The sequence below is a fragment of the Ranitomeya variabilis genome, chromosome 2 (genome assembly GCF_051348905.1).
Source record: "Ranitomeya variabilis isolate aRanVar5 chromosome 2, aRanVar5.hap1, whole genome shotgun sequence".
NCBI classification, from domain to species: domain Eukaryota; kingdom Metazoa; phylum Chordata; class Amphibia; order Anura; family Dendrobatidae; genus Ranitomeya; species Ranitomeya variabilis.
In genome coordinates this window covers 717338521-717356973 of record NC_135233.1, presented here as the reverse complement: position 1 = coordinate 717356973, position 18453 = coordinate 717338521, and the positions used below count along the sequence as shown (strand labels likewise).

The 18453-nt window shown below is 41.8% G+C and overlaps 1 protein-coding gene across 1 annotated transcript in view; it reads left to right on the top strand.

Annotated features, from left to right (window-relative positions):
* The window catches only part of LOC143807685 (amine sulfotransferase-like), a 225491-nt gene extending 209310 nt beyond the window's left edge, over positions 1–16181 (top strand). The window contains exons 6-7 of the mRNA XM_077289513.1: positions 15655–15835; positions 15937–16181. Of these exons, the coding sequence (XP_077145628.1) occupies positions 15655–15835; positions 15937–16067 (312 nt within the window). The 3' untranslated portion in view covers positions 16068–16181. The remainder of the gene's footprint in view (positions 1–15654; positions 15836–15936) is intronic.
* Positions 16182–18453: the final 2272 nt, after the last annotated feature.

Below are 18453 nucleotides of genomic sequence, written 5' to 3'. Positions count from 1 at the left end.
ACATCCCATCGACTATGAATAATTTTTGTAAAGTCTTTCCATTGACTATTATATGGTGTAATTAGTCTCACCTTAGATGTATCCGAGATTTCCTCTTTTTTCTTTTGTTGGTATAATAGTTGGTTTCTGGTGACTTGTTGTGTTTTTTTATAAGCATATTGAATTGGTCTATGTCCATAGCCTCTTTCTCTGAATCTTGAATAAAGATCTTTAGCTTGCTCCTGATAAGCTTCTTCAGTAGAGCATATTCTTTTGGCTCTTATGTATTGTCCCACCGGGATAGAGCGAATTGTAGATGGCAAATGGGAGGATTGTGCATGTAGAAATGAATTGGTGGCGGTTGGTTTTCTAAAGATAGTTGTAAGAATAGAACCATCATTATTGATAGATATATCAATATCAAGAAATGTAACTTTACGTCCATATGAATAGGTCAGATAAATGTTAGAATCATTATCATTAAGCGCTGCCATTAAATTTTTTAGTTCATCTACAGTTCCCTCCCAAACAAACATAATGTCATCTATATATCTAATCCAATTTTGGATTTTATCAATACCAAGAATATTCGAACATTGGAATAGATCACGTTCCCAAAGGCCTAAAAATAAATTAGCGTACGAGGGGGCACATGAAGCCCCCATCGCTGTACCCTGTACTTGGAGAAACACCTGATCTTTGAAGGTAAAGCAGTTATGAGTCAGGATAAATTCCAACAGCGTAAGGAGAAGTTTACAAAGGTTATTATCAAGATTACTATTCTGTAAAAACCAAGTTACTGCTGCTATTCCTTGAGTATGTTTAATTGAGGTATATAATGCCTCTACGTCAGCAGTGACAAGAATCACGTTGTCATCGAGGTGGAGTTGATCTAATCTTTTTAATGCCGCCATTGTATCTAAAGTGAATGACGGCAAAGTGGTAACAATCGGTTTAAGATAATAATCAATTATTTTACATATGATCTCAGTAAGACTCTCATTGCCTGATACGATGGGACGTCTGGGGGGATCTAAGGCATTTTTGTGTAATTTTGGGAGGAGATAAAAAGCCGGAAGTTTAGGCTTCAATTTTTCTATCACCTCCAGCAATTTTTTTTAAATAATTCCCTCCTCATAAGCTTCCAACAGAATGCTCACTAGTTCCCTTTGATATTCTTGAGTAGGGTTATAGGTTAATTTTTTGTAGCATTGGCTATTAGATAGCAATTTAAAGGCTTGCCTCTCATATAATTCATTTGGCCAGATAACTAAATTACCCCCCTTATCTGCTCTTTTGAAGGTGACATCCTTCCATTATTGTAACTCTTGAATTATTTTTCTCTCTTTTAGATCACTAGGTTTAAAATAATATTTGTGATTTATTTTTTCGATGTCTTCAGTCACCAATTTAACAAAGACATCGACGGCTGGACAAGAGTTAATATTAGGAAATTTTTTTGATTTGTTAAAAAGAAAATTAGGGAAGGTGCTCACCAGGTTGGGGGGATTATTTTCGTCTGCCAATGATTCAAGAATAGCCAAGGCTTCCTTTTCTTCTTCCGAATTCAATGTTATCCCCATAGCAGATTTTTCATGGAGTCGTTTTAAGATTAATTTTCGTAAATTTAATGGCAGCGCTTAATGATAATGATTCTAACATTTATCTGACCTATTCATATGGACGTAAAGTTACATTTCTTGATATTGATATATCTATCAATAATGATGGTTCTATTCTTAAAACTATCTTTAGAAAACCAACCGCCACCAATTCATTTCTACATGCACAATCCTCCCATTTGCCATCTACAATTCGCTCTATCCCGGTGGGACAATACATAAGAGCCAAAAGAATATGCTCTACTGAAGAAGCTTATCAGGAGCAAGCTAAAGATCTTTATTCAAGATTCAGAGAAAGAGGCTATGGACATAGACCAATTCAATATGCTTATAAAAAAACACAACAAGTCACCAGAAACCAACTATTATACCAACAAAAGAAAAAAGAGGAAATCTCGGATACATCTAAGGTGAGACTAATTACACCATATAATAGTCAATGGAAAGACTTTACAAAAATTATCCATAGTCGATGGGATGTTCTTTTTACTGATCCTATTCTAAAGAAAACCCTTACTCCAAAACCACTCATAACCGCCAAAAGATCTAAAAATTTAGCTGATATGCTGGTTAGAAGTCATTACTCTTCCGTAAAACCTGTTCAGCAAAATATTTTTGGAGAAATAAATGGCTTCTTTCCCTGTAAAAGATGCAAAGGATGTGCTAATACCATTAAAAGTAAAGAATTCTACAATGCTGATGAATCTCGTAAATATACAATCAGTAATTTATCTTGCACGTTGCCCTTGCCTTAAAATATATATTGGCATGACTACAAGAGAACTCCGTATAAGAATAAGAGAACACGTGCGTGACATTGAAAAATCCAAAAATGCTGAACATGACGAACAATTGAAGACACTTCCTCGTCATTTTAAGGTATTTCACAACTCAGATGCCAGAGGGCTTCAAATTATGGCCATAGATCAGGTAACTCTAGGTATAAGGGGAGGAAATTTGTTTAAAATACTGTCTCAAGTAGAGAGTCGCTGGATTTTCAGACTTAATTCACTTACCCCTTACGGTTTAAATGAGAGCCATGGCTTTGGATCATTCCTCTAAATATTTATAATTACTGTCCCCTTATCCTATAAGGTCATTTAGTTTTAATTTTATATGGGCTTTTTAATGTTTCTTCGTGTTTCTGTGTGTTTTTATTTGATTTTAATTATATGTAATTTTGCAGATTTATTATCATCACTGATTTGGTTGCCCCCGATATATCCTAGGGATAAGGATGAAATTTCCAACTAGGACCCTATGGATACAAGCTGCGTGCAATAAAGTTATAGAGATCTGACTATCCGGATATGTGTATATTTTTATCCAGGGACATTTAAAATGTATTTATTAATCGCCAATTATCTTCATATAGTCACTATTTATATATTTTAGTATTTATATAGTTGTATTGATATATAATCCTTTTCACTAGAATATTATCACTATTTATCACTATGTACCTATGTATAATAATGTTAGCATTTATAATCTTGATTGTATATATTAATTTTAGTAATTATTACTTCCACTTTTTGGCACTATTGTATTTTATATTTGTTTTTATTCTTATATTAATAATGCTGTAATTTTCTTAAATTCACTATATATTCCTATTTGATATTGTGTTGTTTTTATATTTAGTATATAATATATATCCTTGCACTAATTTTAATTATATACACATAATATGTAATGATTATATTGTTATAATTGGATATTTTATGGCATTTGCCTGTGTAGTTATACACATTCCCTTTATTCCTGCTATACACATATGGCCCATTCCGGTTAGCATCTAACATGCACGCCCTGAACCTCCACACTTAGCTACCTTTCATTATTAACAGTCAGTACGCATGCTCGGTTCCCCTGCGCTCGGCCTTCCCGGCGTGCTCTTCAGGTATACGCACGTCATCACCGCTGCATAGCAACAGTGGATGGCATGCGTTCCACCGAGCACTGACGGAAGTGCTCATTACAGAGCGCAGTAGGATCCACACATGCGTCGCTATGATTGACATCGGGCACAACACTGAATTCTGATTGGTCTATCTGACTATTTATACCGACACACTCATGTAATTTAGCCACGCCTCCTGAAGAAGATCAGCGAAACGCGCGTTGAGGCGGCGGGTGGAGAGATCGCACATTTTACAAACACAACCTGTAAGTTGCATTGCTCATTATGAGCGAGCTATTTATTGCTTTAATATATTATATGCACTATTGCACTTTTAATCTGAATTTGGAATTAGAGCTCGTATTATTCCCCTTATTGCTAGGACTGATTAAGCCTCGTATATAAACCCACATAGGGAATGCTGCCTGCAATACCATTTCCTACCTCTTGAATTTTACCAGTCACTTATACACACCTATAATCGGGTTATGAGCATTTAATCTGAATTATTGCGTTATAAACTTGATATATGAAGCAATTCTCTAGATTAGGATTCCTAATGGGACCAATAAATATAAAATAAATTCTATATATAATGCAGCTTATGATGTCATAAGTATTATCTCCTTATTATCCCGCTATTAGTGTCATTTTTTGTATTCTATGTTATTATTCAATTTTTTGATGTAATAAATTTTGTTAGACATCTAAGAAACTCTCTGACCCTTTCTTGATACTTTTTGATTCATAGTAAGGGTTATATGTGGTTACTGGCCCTTTTAGAAGCAAAGGTGCAGGGTCTGGAAGAAAGAATTGCAACTTTGAAACTCATCAAAGAAAACGAAGACTTCCTAGACAGAACAGAAGCATCTCTACTGGTCACAGAAGGTGAAGAAAGTGTCAGAGGACCTCCAAAAGCATAAAAGTGGAATCATGTGACCAAAAGAAGTAAGAAGACCATGGAGACATCACCAACCACACAACTGGGAAACCGATACCAAGGCTTTGTGGAGGACGAAGATGGCACACCTAAGGTTGAGGCACTACCAGCAAGTGAAGAAAGAAATGGCACACAGCAAACCCAGAAGTAGCAACAAAAAGTACAGCCAAGAAGTGAAGAAGAGTGGTAGTGGTGGGAGACTCACTACTGAGAGGCAGAGAAGCAGCCATCTGCAGACTGGACATAACCGCAAGAGAAGTATGCTGCCTCCCAGGTGCGAAGATCAATGATGTGACTGATAGGATACCAAAGTTCATCAGTTCCAAGGATGTCCACCCATTTCTTCTGATACATGTTGGCACCAATGACACAGCAAGGAAGGACCTACTAACAATCTGCAAGAGTTGGGGAAGAAAGTAAAGGAACTAGATGCACAGGTAGTTTTCCCTTCTATCTTTCCAGTAGATGGGCATGGCAGCAGGAGATGGAACAGGATCCTTGATGCGAACAACTGGCTAAGAAAAATGATAGTGTTGGCCCCCTAAAAAAATAGTCTGGGTGAAATGGTGGATGAGGATGAGGAAAAAGCCAATATGCTAAATAACTTTTTTTCATCAGTAATTACACAAGAAAATCCCATGGCCGACAAAATGACTAGTGATAAAAATTCCCCATTAAATGTCACCTGCTTAACCCAGCAGGAAGTACGGCGGTGTCTAAAAATCACTAAAATTGACAAATCTCCGGGCCGGAGGGGATACACCTCTGAGTACTGAAGGAACTAAGTACAGTCATTGATAGACCATTATTTTTAATCTTTAAAGACTCCATAATAACAGGGTCTGTACCACAGGACTGATGTATAGCAAATGTGGTGCCAATATTCAAAAAGGGGCCAAAACTGAACTCAGTAATTATAGGCCAGTAAGCCTAACCTCTACTGTGGGTAAAATCCTGGAGGGCATTTTAAGGTATGCTATACTGGAATATCTGAAGAGGAATAACCTCATGACCCAGTATCAGCACGGGTTTACTAGGGACCATTCATGTGAGACTAATTTGATCAGCTTCTATGAAGAGGTAAGTTCCGGACTGGACCAAGGGAACCCGGTGGATGTAGTGTATATGGACTTTTCCAAAGCTTTTGCTACGGTGCCACACAAAAGGTTGATACATAAAATGAGAATAATGGGGATAGGGGAAAATGTGTGTAACTGGGTTAAGAGCTGGCTCAGGGATAGGAAACAAAGGGTGGTTATTAATGGAGCACACTCGGACTGGGTTGCGGTTAGCAGTGGGGTACCACAGGTTTCAGTATTGGGCCCTCTTCTTTTTAACATATTTATTAATGACCTTGTAGGGGGCATTCAGAGCAGAATTTCAATATTTGCAGATGACAATAAATTCTGCAGGGTAATCAATACAGAGGAGGACAATTTTATATTACAGGATAATAATAATAATCTTTATTTTTATATAGCGTTAACATATTCCGCAGCGCTTTACAGTTTGCACACATTATGATTGCTGTCCCCAATGGGGCTCACAATCTAAATTCCCTATCAGTATGTCTTTGGAATGTGGGAGGAAACCGGAGTGCCCGGAGGAAACCCACGCAAACACCGAGAGAGAATACAAACTTTTTGCAGATGTTGTCCTTGGTGGGGTTTGAACCCAGGACTCCAGCGCTGCAAGGCTGCAGATGATTGATGTAAACTAGAAGCTTGGGCTGATAAATGGTAAATGAGCTTTAATGGGGATAAATGTAAGGTCATGCACTTGGGTAGAAGTAATAAGATGAATAACTACCGTATTTTTCGGACTATAAGACGCACCGGACTATAAGGCGCACCCAGATTTTAGAGGTGGAAAATAGGGAAAAAAATGTTTGAAGCAAAAAAAGTGGTAAAATATTTAATAACATACTATTATATGTGGTGTTATTATATATAATAGTATGTTATTATGTTGGAAGCTGCGGGACCAGTGTGGTGTCTGTGAAGTACTATATGAAGACGCTGGAGGGTGAGTATAAGAATGGGGGCACAGGGCTTATATTGAAAGCACCACTCCAGCACTGCAAAATAACACTGGAGTGCTGCTTTAAAATCCCATGGGAGAACTATAACTCCCAGCGTGTCCTGCAGATCTGCAGATCCTATGACATGCTGGGAGTTATAGTTCACTAAAGGAGTGGCAGAGTGCTTTATTGTGTTTTGGAAAGACTAACCTCTTAATTGTGGCAGCCAGCCTGTGGTGAGGTAAAAGCATCCCATGACTGCACACACAGAGCCCTCCCTCTTGTTGCCTTTCCACAGCACAGGTAATGGAAGCCAGCAGATTCTAGTGTTGGAGTCTGAAGGACCTGTGATTATGTCAATAAGAGGGAGGGCTCTGTGCTGCCATGTGATGCTCCAGCCCGCCCACTTCTGACATCACACAGGGCCCACTTCTGGCATCACACAGGTCCTCCTTGTGCACACTGCACAGCACTCAGCTCCAGCCCAGGCAGGTATGCAGTGATCTCCTCTCCCCCGGACCCTGCTGCTGCTACCTCCTCCTCCCCCGGACACACAGATCTCCCCAGCTGCTGCAGGAATCAGCGCTGAGGAAACCATGTGTGTTGCCGCTTAAGTGCAGTATTCATTTGCTGCTCCCGGCTCACCGCTCAGCTGATAGGTGGGCGGGGAGTAGCTAATGAATATTCCCTGCACTTAATCATCAGGACCACATGATTTCCCCAGCACTGATTCCCGGCAGTGGGGACATTTTTCTGCCTACTGAAGTGGGATAACAGTGCGATCCCACTCGCTGCTGCCCCCCTCCCCACATGCTACATCCCTACCATAAGACGCACCCACACTTTCCTCCCAAATTTGGAGGAAAAAAAGTGCGTCTTATGGTCAGAAAAATAAGGTATGTGCTTAATTCTAAAACTCTGGGCAAAACCGTCAATGAAAAAGAGCTGAGTGTATGGGTGGATGACAAACTCATATTCAGTGGCCAGTGTCAGGCAGCTGCTACAAAGGCAAATAAAATAATGGGATGCATTAAAAGAGGCATAGATGCACATGAGGAGAACATAATTTTACCTCTATACAAGTCACTAGTTCGACCAAACTTAGAATACTGTGCACAGTTCTGGTCTCCGGTGTATAAGAAAGACATAGCTGAACTGGAGCGGGTGCAGAGAAGAGCAACCAAGGTTATTAGAGGACTGGGGGGTCTACAATACCAAGATAGGTTATTACACTTGGGGCTATTTAGTTTGGAAAAACGAAGGCTAAGGGGTGCTCTTATTTTAATGTATAAATATATGAGGGTGTCAGGACTCTGAACATTTTTTACCTTTTGTGCATTACTGCCCTTTTCCAAGATGGCATCTTTGGTCTCATGTGCACTGTGTCTTCCTGCTATAAAACTCCACCCCAGCCTTCAGTCTGTGCTAGAGTATTCTGCCTTCTAGTTCATGGGAAGGTTGTTAAAGGCAAACATACTGGTAGACCAAGGAAGACATCAAAGCGTCAAGACCAGAAACTTAAAGGAATGTCTCAAAAACAGGAAATGCACAGCAAAACAAATGAGGAATGAATGGGTAGAAACTGGAGTCAACGTCTGTGACCGAACTGTAAGAAACCGGCTGAAGGAAATGGGATTTACATACAGAAAAGCTAAATGAAAGCCATCATTAACACATAAACAGAAAAAAACAAGGTTACAATGGGCTAAGGAAAAGCAATCATGGACTGCAGTCCCAGATCATTGATGATCTGGGACTGCAGGTCAGGTAAAGGCACTGGGGAGATGGCTGTCATTACATCTTCAATAAATGCACAAGTTTATGTTGATATTTTGGACACTTTTCTTATCCCATCAATTGAAAGGATGGTTGGGGATGATGAAATAATTTTTCAAGATGATAATGCATCCTGCCATAGAGCAAAAACAGTGAAAACATTCCTTGAAAAATGACACATAAGGTCAATGTCATGGCCTGCAAATAGTCCGGATAAAATCGTTGGTGGAAGTTGAAGAAAATGGTCCATGACAATGCTCCAACCTGCAGAGCTGATCTGGCAACAACAATCAGAGAAAGTTGGAGCCAGATTGATGAAGAGTACTGTTTGACACTCATTAAGTCCATGCCTCTGAGACTGCAAGCTGTTATAAAAGTCAGAGGTGGTGCAACAAAATACTAGTGATGTTTTGGAGTGGGTTTTTTTTGTTTGTTTTTCATGATTATAATTTTTTCCTCAGAATTGAGTGATTCCATAATTTTTCCCCTATGCTTGGTTAAAAAAAGTAACCATTACTGACTACTACATTTTTGTTCTTGATTTCTTTTAGTGTTTCTTAAAGCCAGAAAGTTGCCATTTGAAATGACTAGTTTTGTGCCATGTCGGTGATCTGCTTTTTTTTCTACAAAATTAAACAACTGAATACACATCCTTCAAGGCCTGTGATTCCATAATTTTTGCAAGGGGCTGTATCAATAGTAAAAGAATCATAAGTGAAAGTGTAGGCTCCTTAAAAAATTGTGAGGAAAGAATGGTTGAAGGTGACGAAGAAAAAGCTGATATATTAAACACCTTCTTCTCCACGGTATTCACGGTGGAAAATGAAATACTAGGTGAAATAGGTAGGGCAGGAGCAGCAGAAATTAACAATGTACCTGTGCCACCCAGGTCAGTTAAACCTCTGAAGGACTCGTTCTTGGGTCTTAAGGCCCCGTCTCACATAGCGATTTACCAACGATCACGACCAGCGATACGACCTGGCCGTGATCGTTGGTAAGTCGTTGTGTGGTCGCTGGGGAGCTGTCACACAGACAGCTCTCTCCAGCGACCAACGATCAGGGGAACGACTTCGGCATTGTTGAAACTGTCTTCAACGATGCCGAAGTCCCCCTGCAGCACCCGGGTAACCAGGGTAAACATCGGGTTACTAAGTGCAGGGCCGCGCTTAGTAACCCGATGTTTACCCTGGTTACCAAAAAAAACAAACAGTACATACTCACCATCTGATGTCCGTCAGGTCCCTTGCCGTCTGCTTCCTGCTCTGACTGAGTGCCGCCGTACAGTGAGAGCAGAGCGCAGCGGTGACGTCACTGCTGTTCTGTGCTCTCACTGTACGGCCGGATCTCAGTCAGAGCAGGAAGCAGACGGCAAGGGACCTGACGGACATCAGATGGTGAGTATGTACTGTTTGTTTTTTTTTTGGTAACCAGGGTAAACATCGGGTTACTAAGCGCGGCCCTGCGCTTAGTAACCCGATGTTTACCCTGGTTACCAGTGAAGACATCGCTAAATCGGTGTCACACACACCGATTCAGCGATGTCAGCGGGACCTCAACGACCAAAAAACGGTCCAGGCCATTCCGACACGACCAGCGATCTCGCAGCAGGGGCCTGATCGCTGGTACGTGTCACACATAGCGAGATCGCTACTGAGGTCGCTGTTGCGTCACAAAACTTGTGACTCAGCAGCGATCTCGCTAGCGATCTCGCTATGTGAGACGGGGCCTTTATCTACAACTAGGTGCCACCCAAGACATGAGAATGGGCCAGATCCAGTACCCTACATCTATAGGGTCCTGAGACTAATAACTGATCTGATACTTCGCTTTTCTGTTTTGTGACCCGATATAGCAACTCCCTGTTGACCGCAAAGTATGGCAACCTTTTGTAGGCCCTCGGCTCTTGGACAACCCCATATATCACAGTCACATTTTCCTGTACATTTTTCAAAGTCAAGTCCTGCATTTGGGCAGTCCCAAAATTCCTGCCAGAAACCTCCAGTTCAGAAATTTCAGTCTCACTGGTGTCATCTCATCCTCATCACCAGCCAGAACACAAAAGGGGAACTCATCCTTCTCTGACTGTGATGGGATTTTGACAGGGTTGGGCTGGCTTCTGTCTGCTCCCATTGATACTTTCGCATTTCACCACAAGTCCCAGAAAAGGTCGAAGTCCCTCCCGATCATCACAGGGTGCAGCAAACCTTTTACCACCCCGACCTCATGGGACTCCATACCCCAGCTTGTTTTAACTGACACTCTGGCGACATGATAGTCCTTGGGGTCCCCGTGGATGCAGCATACACCCACGTGTTTCCCAGAGATCAACTGAAGGGGAAGTGTGGCCCTTACCAGGGTCACCAAACTCCCTGAGTCTTAGGCTATGTGCACACGTTCAGGAAAGTGAGCAGAATTTTCCTGAGTAAATCCAGACTCTTTTTGCAGGAAATCCACGTGCATTTTTTTCACGGTTTTATTTCATTTTTTTATTTAATTTTTTGCACATTTGCATTTTCCGGAGGTTCCCAATACAATAATATAGTGGCAAATCTGCAGATTTTCCGCAAAATTAATGAACATGCTGCATTTTTTCCGCGGAAAAAAATGCATTATGGGCACAAAAATTGCAAAATGCATTTAAAATGATGGGATGCTTAATGTAAGCATTTTTAAATGTTTTTGAAGCGGAAAACTGCCGAAAAAAAATGAGAAAAATCTGAAATGTGTGCACATAGCCTAAAAGTCCTGTCACCAGCATCCCATTTATTGACCCATGACATGCATGCGGCTCCTCACCGGGCCGATAGTCCACACTGCAGGCAGGGTAGGTATAGTAGGAGTAGCCTCCCTAGGCTGCAGTCCATATCTTCAGAAGACAAGGGGCAATGGGCAGCTATATGTCCAGGACCGCAACGTACCCAGCAAAGCAAGTCTTGACCCGTGGCCTTGGACAACTCCTCAGTGACCCCTTAGGATTTACGACTTCCCCAGTGGTGGCTTTACCCCCTGGCTTTCTTAGGGACCTCTCAACCACCTGAAACTGTTCCACTATACCCACCAGTTTGTCTGCAATTTTGGGACCTACCTGAGCAACCCAGTTCTGCACCTGCCTGGGAAGGGAGTGCATGAATCTGTCCTTGACAACCTTCTGTGCTGAAGTAGAGTATTCTGGCTGCAGCCATTTTTGCACCAGATGCAGTTGGGCAAACATTTGGGACTGAGGCAGTTTGTCCCCATAGTACGCCCAGCGGTGAATCCATTGTGCTCTGACCGACATAGTCACTCCTGCACGTGCCAACATTTCAGCATTTAATGTGGCACACTCTTGCGCATTCTATAATGCCAAATCACAATAGGCCTTCTGGGGTCACCAGTCAAATAGGGGGCCAGCACCTCCGCCCACTGCCCTGGCAGCAGCTTTTCACGCTCTGCTACCTGCTCAAACACAGTAAAAAATGCCTCCACATCATCACCCAGGTTCATTTTTTGCATGGTTAGTCTTACTGTCTTCCAGATGTATGTGTCGTCACCTTGACTTGAGGCAGGGGCTGCTGGCCTTCCGCGAATCGTAAGCAAATCAGTCAGCAACTGTGCTGCTGCATCTGTTGTATAAGCAGCTTGCTTGTCTCTTGTTGCACCATCTGTTGCTGCTGTAATTGCTGTTGATGTAGCTGCTGTTGCTACTGTGCTTGTAGCAGATGTTTGAGCAGGTCCTCATCTTGCCTGACATTGTCCGCTGACTTGTAGCCAATCACACATGTTCACTGGAAACGCTGCCTGCATTCTCCACTTTGGTAGATCGGCTCACTCGGGTGTACACGGAGTTTTAAGGATGCACTTGTTTTATTAGTACAGCATAAACCAAGGTTTTAAGCACAAAAATAAACACGGCTGTTTGGTCAAATCAACTAAACAAAACAAAACGGTAGCACTTCGTGCAGTCCTTGCACTAGTGGACTTGTGGTATATTCCTGAAGAAGGAGTCATATGCACTCCGAAACGCGTAGAATAAACCACCGTTCAATTGTTCATTTGTCTGTTTTTGGATGAGCTGGCAGCGTGGATCATAACCCCAAATCCTCCTATTCAGCGATTTAGCTATGGTCGCATGTTGACCGGTGGATCTGCGGCAGCAGGCACTATATGCATATGAATCTTTTACATCAGGTGAGCAGTTACAATACTGGTGAACCTTCTTTTAAATTGTGAGATAAGACACTATCTGCGCTTTTTCTTTCCCACAAGGTATATTACTAAGCATTTATTAAACATACACTTTCTGGTGTGCACAGTAAGCAGAGGCAATAGAGACAGCGCCAACTTAATCTTACAAAGGCAATTAATCTATGACTTTCCAGTCATCTAATTTTGGCTGGATAACCACTTTAAATAAATATATATTATCTCACTACCAGGCAGCTAGAGTAGCAGAATTCCCAGACTACCCACCCTAAGCAGTGCAAAAACTACATAAGACTGCTGGAGCAGCTGCCAGTATGTAGTTTTCACAAACCCATAGACCTATTTTGGAAAAAAAACGGACGTCTTTGGGCGTTTCACACAGACATATGGTCCGTGAAAGACACAGATATGTGAATAGCACTATAAGTTTTAATTGTTGAAAAAAAAAACAGATGGAACGCGTACTTGCAACATGGACATCTTAATGAGGCCTAAACATAATACACACCCAGATCAGTCACAACCCACAAAAGCACAAACATTTAGGCTATGTGCACACGTCAGGATTTCTGGCAGAAATTTTCCTGACAAAAACCGGACATTTCTGCTAGAAATCCGCATGCGTTTTTAACGTGATTTTACCGCGTTTTTGACACGTTTTTTGTGCATTTTTTCCAAATGCATAGAATTGCGGGAAAAACGTGGAAAATCCACAAAATTAATGAACATGCTGCTTTTTTACCGCGATGCGTTTTTTTCCGCACCATGTGCACAAAACATGCAGAATGCATTCTAAATGATAGGATGCATAATGTATGCTTTTTTAATGAGTTTTTATAGAGTTTTTATCGCGAAAAAAACGCGAAAAAACCTGAACATGTGCACATAGCCTTAATATTAACTGCACAGCAAGTGGGCCTGTGTGCTCTCAAGTGCCAGAGTTTCATTTCAGTGTCAGTCCAGCACTGAGTAGGCAGGGGGCGGAGTATCGAGAGAAAGCTACAGCAATTAGTCAGTGGAAATCCTCTTTGTCAACAGGCCTAAATGGCAACATTTTCATGGCAAGCAGCCTGGAAATGTGCCTGTTTAGTGATTGGGCATGTGGGTGGGTGGTTTGAATCATTTTTTTCCATTCCAAGGCCTGTGGTGACATCTGTGCCAGTGTCATGAACAGGGGATTGGGAAGCACCTATCACAGGGGAAGAGGCAGTGATGTAATCTGCTGGCATCAACTGTGGACCCGGTCTTTTGGCCCACTGAGTCTGGTGCTTCGATGACATGTGCCTGATCATGATAGTGGTGGTTAGGCTTTTAGTGCTCAGACCCCTGCTGATCTTGAAATTCAGGAGTGTTGGAGCGCTCTGAAACAGTTGCCCTCCTTCTCCCTTTGGTCACCACACTACCTACTCATGTGTTTCAGTGCTGCCACTCCCTCCCCCTCAATGCCGCTAGTCTTGCTCTGCATGCCAGCTTCCTAGGTTGGTCCGTGACTTCGTTATCCACCATAGAGTCTCCTACCTCCGCAACCTGGCCCTCGGAGTGTCCTAATGTGAGTTCACTAGTCTCCTGGAACTTAATATAGTGTGAGGAAGGAAGATCCAGGTGAGGATTAAGTAATCCAGACTGTTGGCCAGTGAGACTGGACCGTGTGGAAGACTGGGTGGTGCTGCCAAGCTTGCTGGAAGCATTATCTGTTATCCAACCAACCACCCATATGGACTGCTCTGGCTTCAGAAGTGGTTACCTTGCCTCCATGCAACATGGGACAGGAACCCATGTATCGTGGATGGGCATGTTTCTTGTACTCCAGCAACAGGTTTAGTCGCATCTGCTCCACTTCCTCAGCATCTGAGTGCACCATTATCAGCACTTACACTTCCCCGTCCCTTACCGCACGCCTTACACATTTTCTAATTGCTGGATTTCTTGAAACCAAGTTCATTTTTAATAAAAAATAAATAAAAATTGGTCGCCTGCAGCAGTCATAGTGTTTTTGGAAGTGTAATAGCACTGGAATGTAACACAAAGCACAAAAAGATAAATGTTTCAACGCTTTTTTGGAATGTTATATACTGCTGAAATTTAACAGAAAACATGTAATACTCTATGGATCACTAATTGAATCCAGAAAAAAAATTCAACACTTCTTTTAAATGTTATATACCACTGAAATTTAACACAAAACACCTAATACTCTATGTATGACTAATTGAATCCAGAAACATTTTTGAACTCTTTTTTGGAATGTTATAACCACTGCATTTCAACAAATTTTAACACAAAGCACGTAACACTCTATGGATGACAATATAGTCAATATTTTTCACCCCCAAAAAGATAATGTAGTCATGAGCAGCAAATATATATTTAGCAGCAGACAGCAAAGCTCTAAGCCCTGCCTAGAGGCTGTATTATTCTACACTCCTTGCTCCTACAACTGTCTCTAGGCTAAATGCAGAATGTATCTAATACAAACAGCAAAGCACAAGATTAGCCCATAGAAGAACTGTCAGTATGATGTTTCAGCATCACATCCAGTATCAACACTGGAGGACTCTGATTCATTCAACTGTACACACACAGGCATGTAAAACCACTCTCTCCCTCCAATAAGAAATGTCCCTGAGTTGTGCAATGGTATCAGTGTGCCATACATGGTGGCGTCTGTCTTTTAATAACCCCTGATGATTTAATACAGCAATCCAATCACAGTAATGCCACTACCAAGATGGCTACAGCATTACAGTGACTGACAGGCAATCTCTGAATGTTTATTGGCTGTGTAACAGGCACAAAAATGCAGGATGGGATTGAAGCTTCAAATTCAAGCATCGACTAATGCTTGCTGTGTGCCGAGCATATCTGAGCACCCAGATAGTCAACTGATATCCGAGTATTACCAAAACGTCATCCACACAGTGTCTAGCATTGAGCTTCTGTGCAGGCGTACTTCTCTCTGTCCTCTAGAGAGCATAGTCAAGTTCTGCAGTGCACATGCGCCAGTGCTCTTTGGCCTTTTCTTGCACATGCGCACTGCAATACTTTGCTCTGCCCTCGACAGGGCAGAGAGAGAATACGCTTATGCAGGAGGGGATTGTGACTTGCTGCTTGCACCTTATTGCTGTAAACTGGCAAAATGTTTCCGAAATGTTATTGATGACATACATATAGAACCAGATTACTTGATGGCTTAATATTAATATTAAAATATTGGGGGTTGTGTCTGTTTTAGGACCTTCGATCTGCTGTGCTGAAAATCTGCAAATATGTTGGCATAAACCTTGATGATGAAGCAATAGACATCGTGGTGGAAAAAGCATCCTTTAAGAACATGATACAGGATCCTCTTGCTAATTATACATTTCTTTCAAATGAACTATTAGACAAGAATAAAGGAAGTTTTCTACGTAAAGGTAAAGTACAAGTAAAGGGGTTATTGGAGTTGAAAAAAGAAGCAACAAATGTATATAGTCCATAAAGATAGTGGCTCAGAGTTTTCTCTTCTTTTTACCAGGGATTGTTGGTGACTGGAAAACTATAATGACGGTGGCACAGAGTGAGATGTTTGATAAAGTGTACAAAGAGAAGATGGGAGATCTGCCAATTATGAATATGTGGGAGATCAATGAAGAAACTGCATCCTAGAGTTCTGTTATTTTCACAAAAATATTCGAGTGAATTTCCAACAATGCTTTGTGTTTTAGTCTAAATTGGTCCAAACATTCCTGCTAAATAATTTATAAAGAGAACCTTTCATGACATTTTTTTTGTTTAAAGCTGGCTACATCCTGAGATAAGGGCTGAAGCACTGAGTGACAGTTTTGTTTTCTGTTTTGTATAGTCCACTTGTTCCCGAGATATGAACTTATGAAGTTTATATGTAAATTTTCCCTTTAATCACATGGTTAGTAACATATTCTTCTTAGAGGATATGTACTTTTTCCATCTCTGTGATGATGGCCAATCAAAAGTGATGGAAAATGCTGAATATGCCCCTAGATAGCAGCAGCAAGAGAAGCTTGTCTTGGTGCACATCACTAAGACAACATACAGTGGGGAAAATAGCCCTGGCAACCTACAGTGGAGAAAAAAAAATACAAAATTAAATAATATAATTATTATTAAATAATATCTTTATACAGGGCTGCAAGTGAAACAGTTCCCAAACTACACTCACTGGCCACTTTATTAGGTACACCATGCTAGTAACGGGTTGGACCCCCTTTTGCCTTCAGAACTGCCTCAATTCTTCGTGGCATAGATTTAACAAGGTGCTGGAAGCATTCCTCAGAGATTTTGGTCCATATTGACATGATGGCATCACACAGTTGCCGCAGATTTGTCGGCTGCACATCACCACCACCAGCCTGAACCGTTGATACAAGGCAGGATGGATCCATGCTTTCATGTTGTTTACGCCAAATTCTGACCCTACCATCCGAATGTCGCAGCAGAAATCGAGACTCATCAGACCAAGCAACGTTTTTCCAATCTTCTACTGTCCAATTTCGATGAGCTTGTGCAAATTGTAGCCTCAGTTTCCTGTTCTTAGCTGAAAGGAGTGGTACCCGGTGTGGTCTTCTGCTGCTGTAGCCCATCTGCCTCAAAGTTCGACGCACTGTGCGCTCAGAGATGCTCTTAGGCCTACCTTGGTTGTATCTGGGTGGCGATTTGAGTCACTGTTGCCTTTCTATCAGCTTGAACCAGTCTGCCCATTCTCCTCTGACCTCTGGCATCAACAAGGCATTTCCGCCCACAGAACTGCCGCTCACTGGATTTTTTTTCTTTTTCGGACCATTCTCTGTAAATCCTAGAGATGGTTGTGCGTGAAAATCCTAGTAGATCAGCAGTTTCTGAAATACTCAGACCAGCCCTTCTGGCACCAACAACCATGCCACGTTCAAAGGCACTCAAATCACCTTTCTTCCCCATACTGATGCTCGGTTTGAACTGCAGGAGATTGTCTTGACCATGTCTACATGCCTAAATGCACTGAGTTGCCGCCATGTGATTGGCTGATTAGAAATTAAGTGTTAACAAGAAGTTGGACAGGTGTACCTAATAAAGTGGCCAGTGAGTGTATATACCCTATATACATATATATACAAATATAATACAGTGGGGGAAAATAAGTATTTGATACACTGGCAATTTTGCAAATTTTCCCACCTACAAAGAATTTTTATCGTAGGTATACACTTCAACTGTGAGAGACAGAATCTTAAAAAAAAAATCACATTATATGTTTTGAGGCTGCGGCTAAAGCCTGTGCCCGCTGCTCAAGAAAAATGAATATTCGCTGCCCTGGCAGTGAATATTCATTTCTCTCATAGCATGCACAGTTACAGCCGCAGCCATCGGCTTCTAGCAGCGGCTGGGCTAGCACAGGTCCCCGTTCATTAAGGTAATGAATATTCACCCCTCTCCACTCCCATAGGCGTGGAGTGAATATTCATTACCTTAATGAGCGGGGACACGTGATCGCTCAGCCCGGAAGAGCTGCTGGCATCAGAACAAGATGAACCGAGGGTGCGCAGGGAAGGTAAGAAGGATGTTTTTTTTTTTTATAGGAGTCATGCATACAAGGATAGGGGATAAAGAGCCATGCATACAAGGATGGGGATGAGGAGCCATGCATACAGGGAGGGGGAGCCATGCATGCAAGGATGGCGACGGGAAGCCAAGCATACAAGGACGGGGATGGGGAGCTATGTATACAAGGACATGGATGGGGAGACCTGCATACAAGGACAGGGATGGGGAGCCATGCATACAAGGACAGGGAAGGGGAGCCATGCATACAAGAACAAGGATGGGGAACCATGCATACAAGGACAGGGATGAGGAGCCATGCATACCAGGATAGGGATGAGGGGACAATGCATACCTGGCTTCTATGTGAGTCTAAAAAGTTTTCCCAGTTTTTCGTGGCAAAATTAGGTGCCTCGGCTTATACTCGGGTCGACTTATACACGAGTATATACGGTATATATATATACAGGTAAGCACTACATGGCAGATTACTGAAACA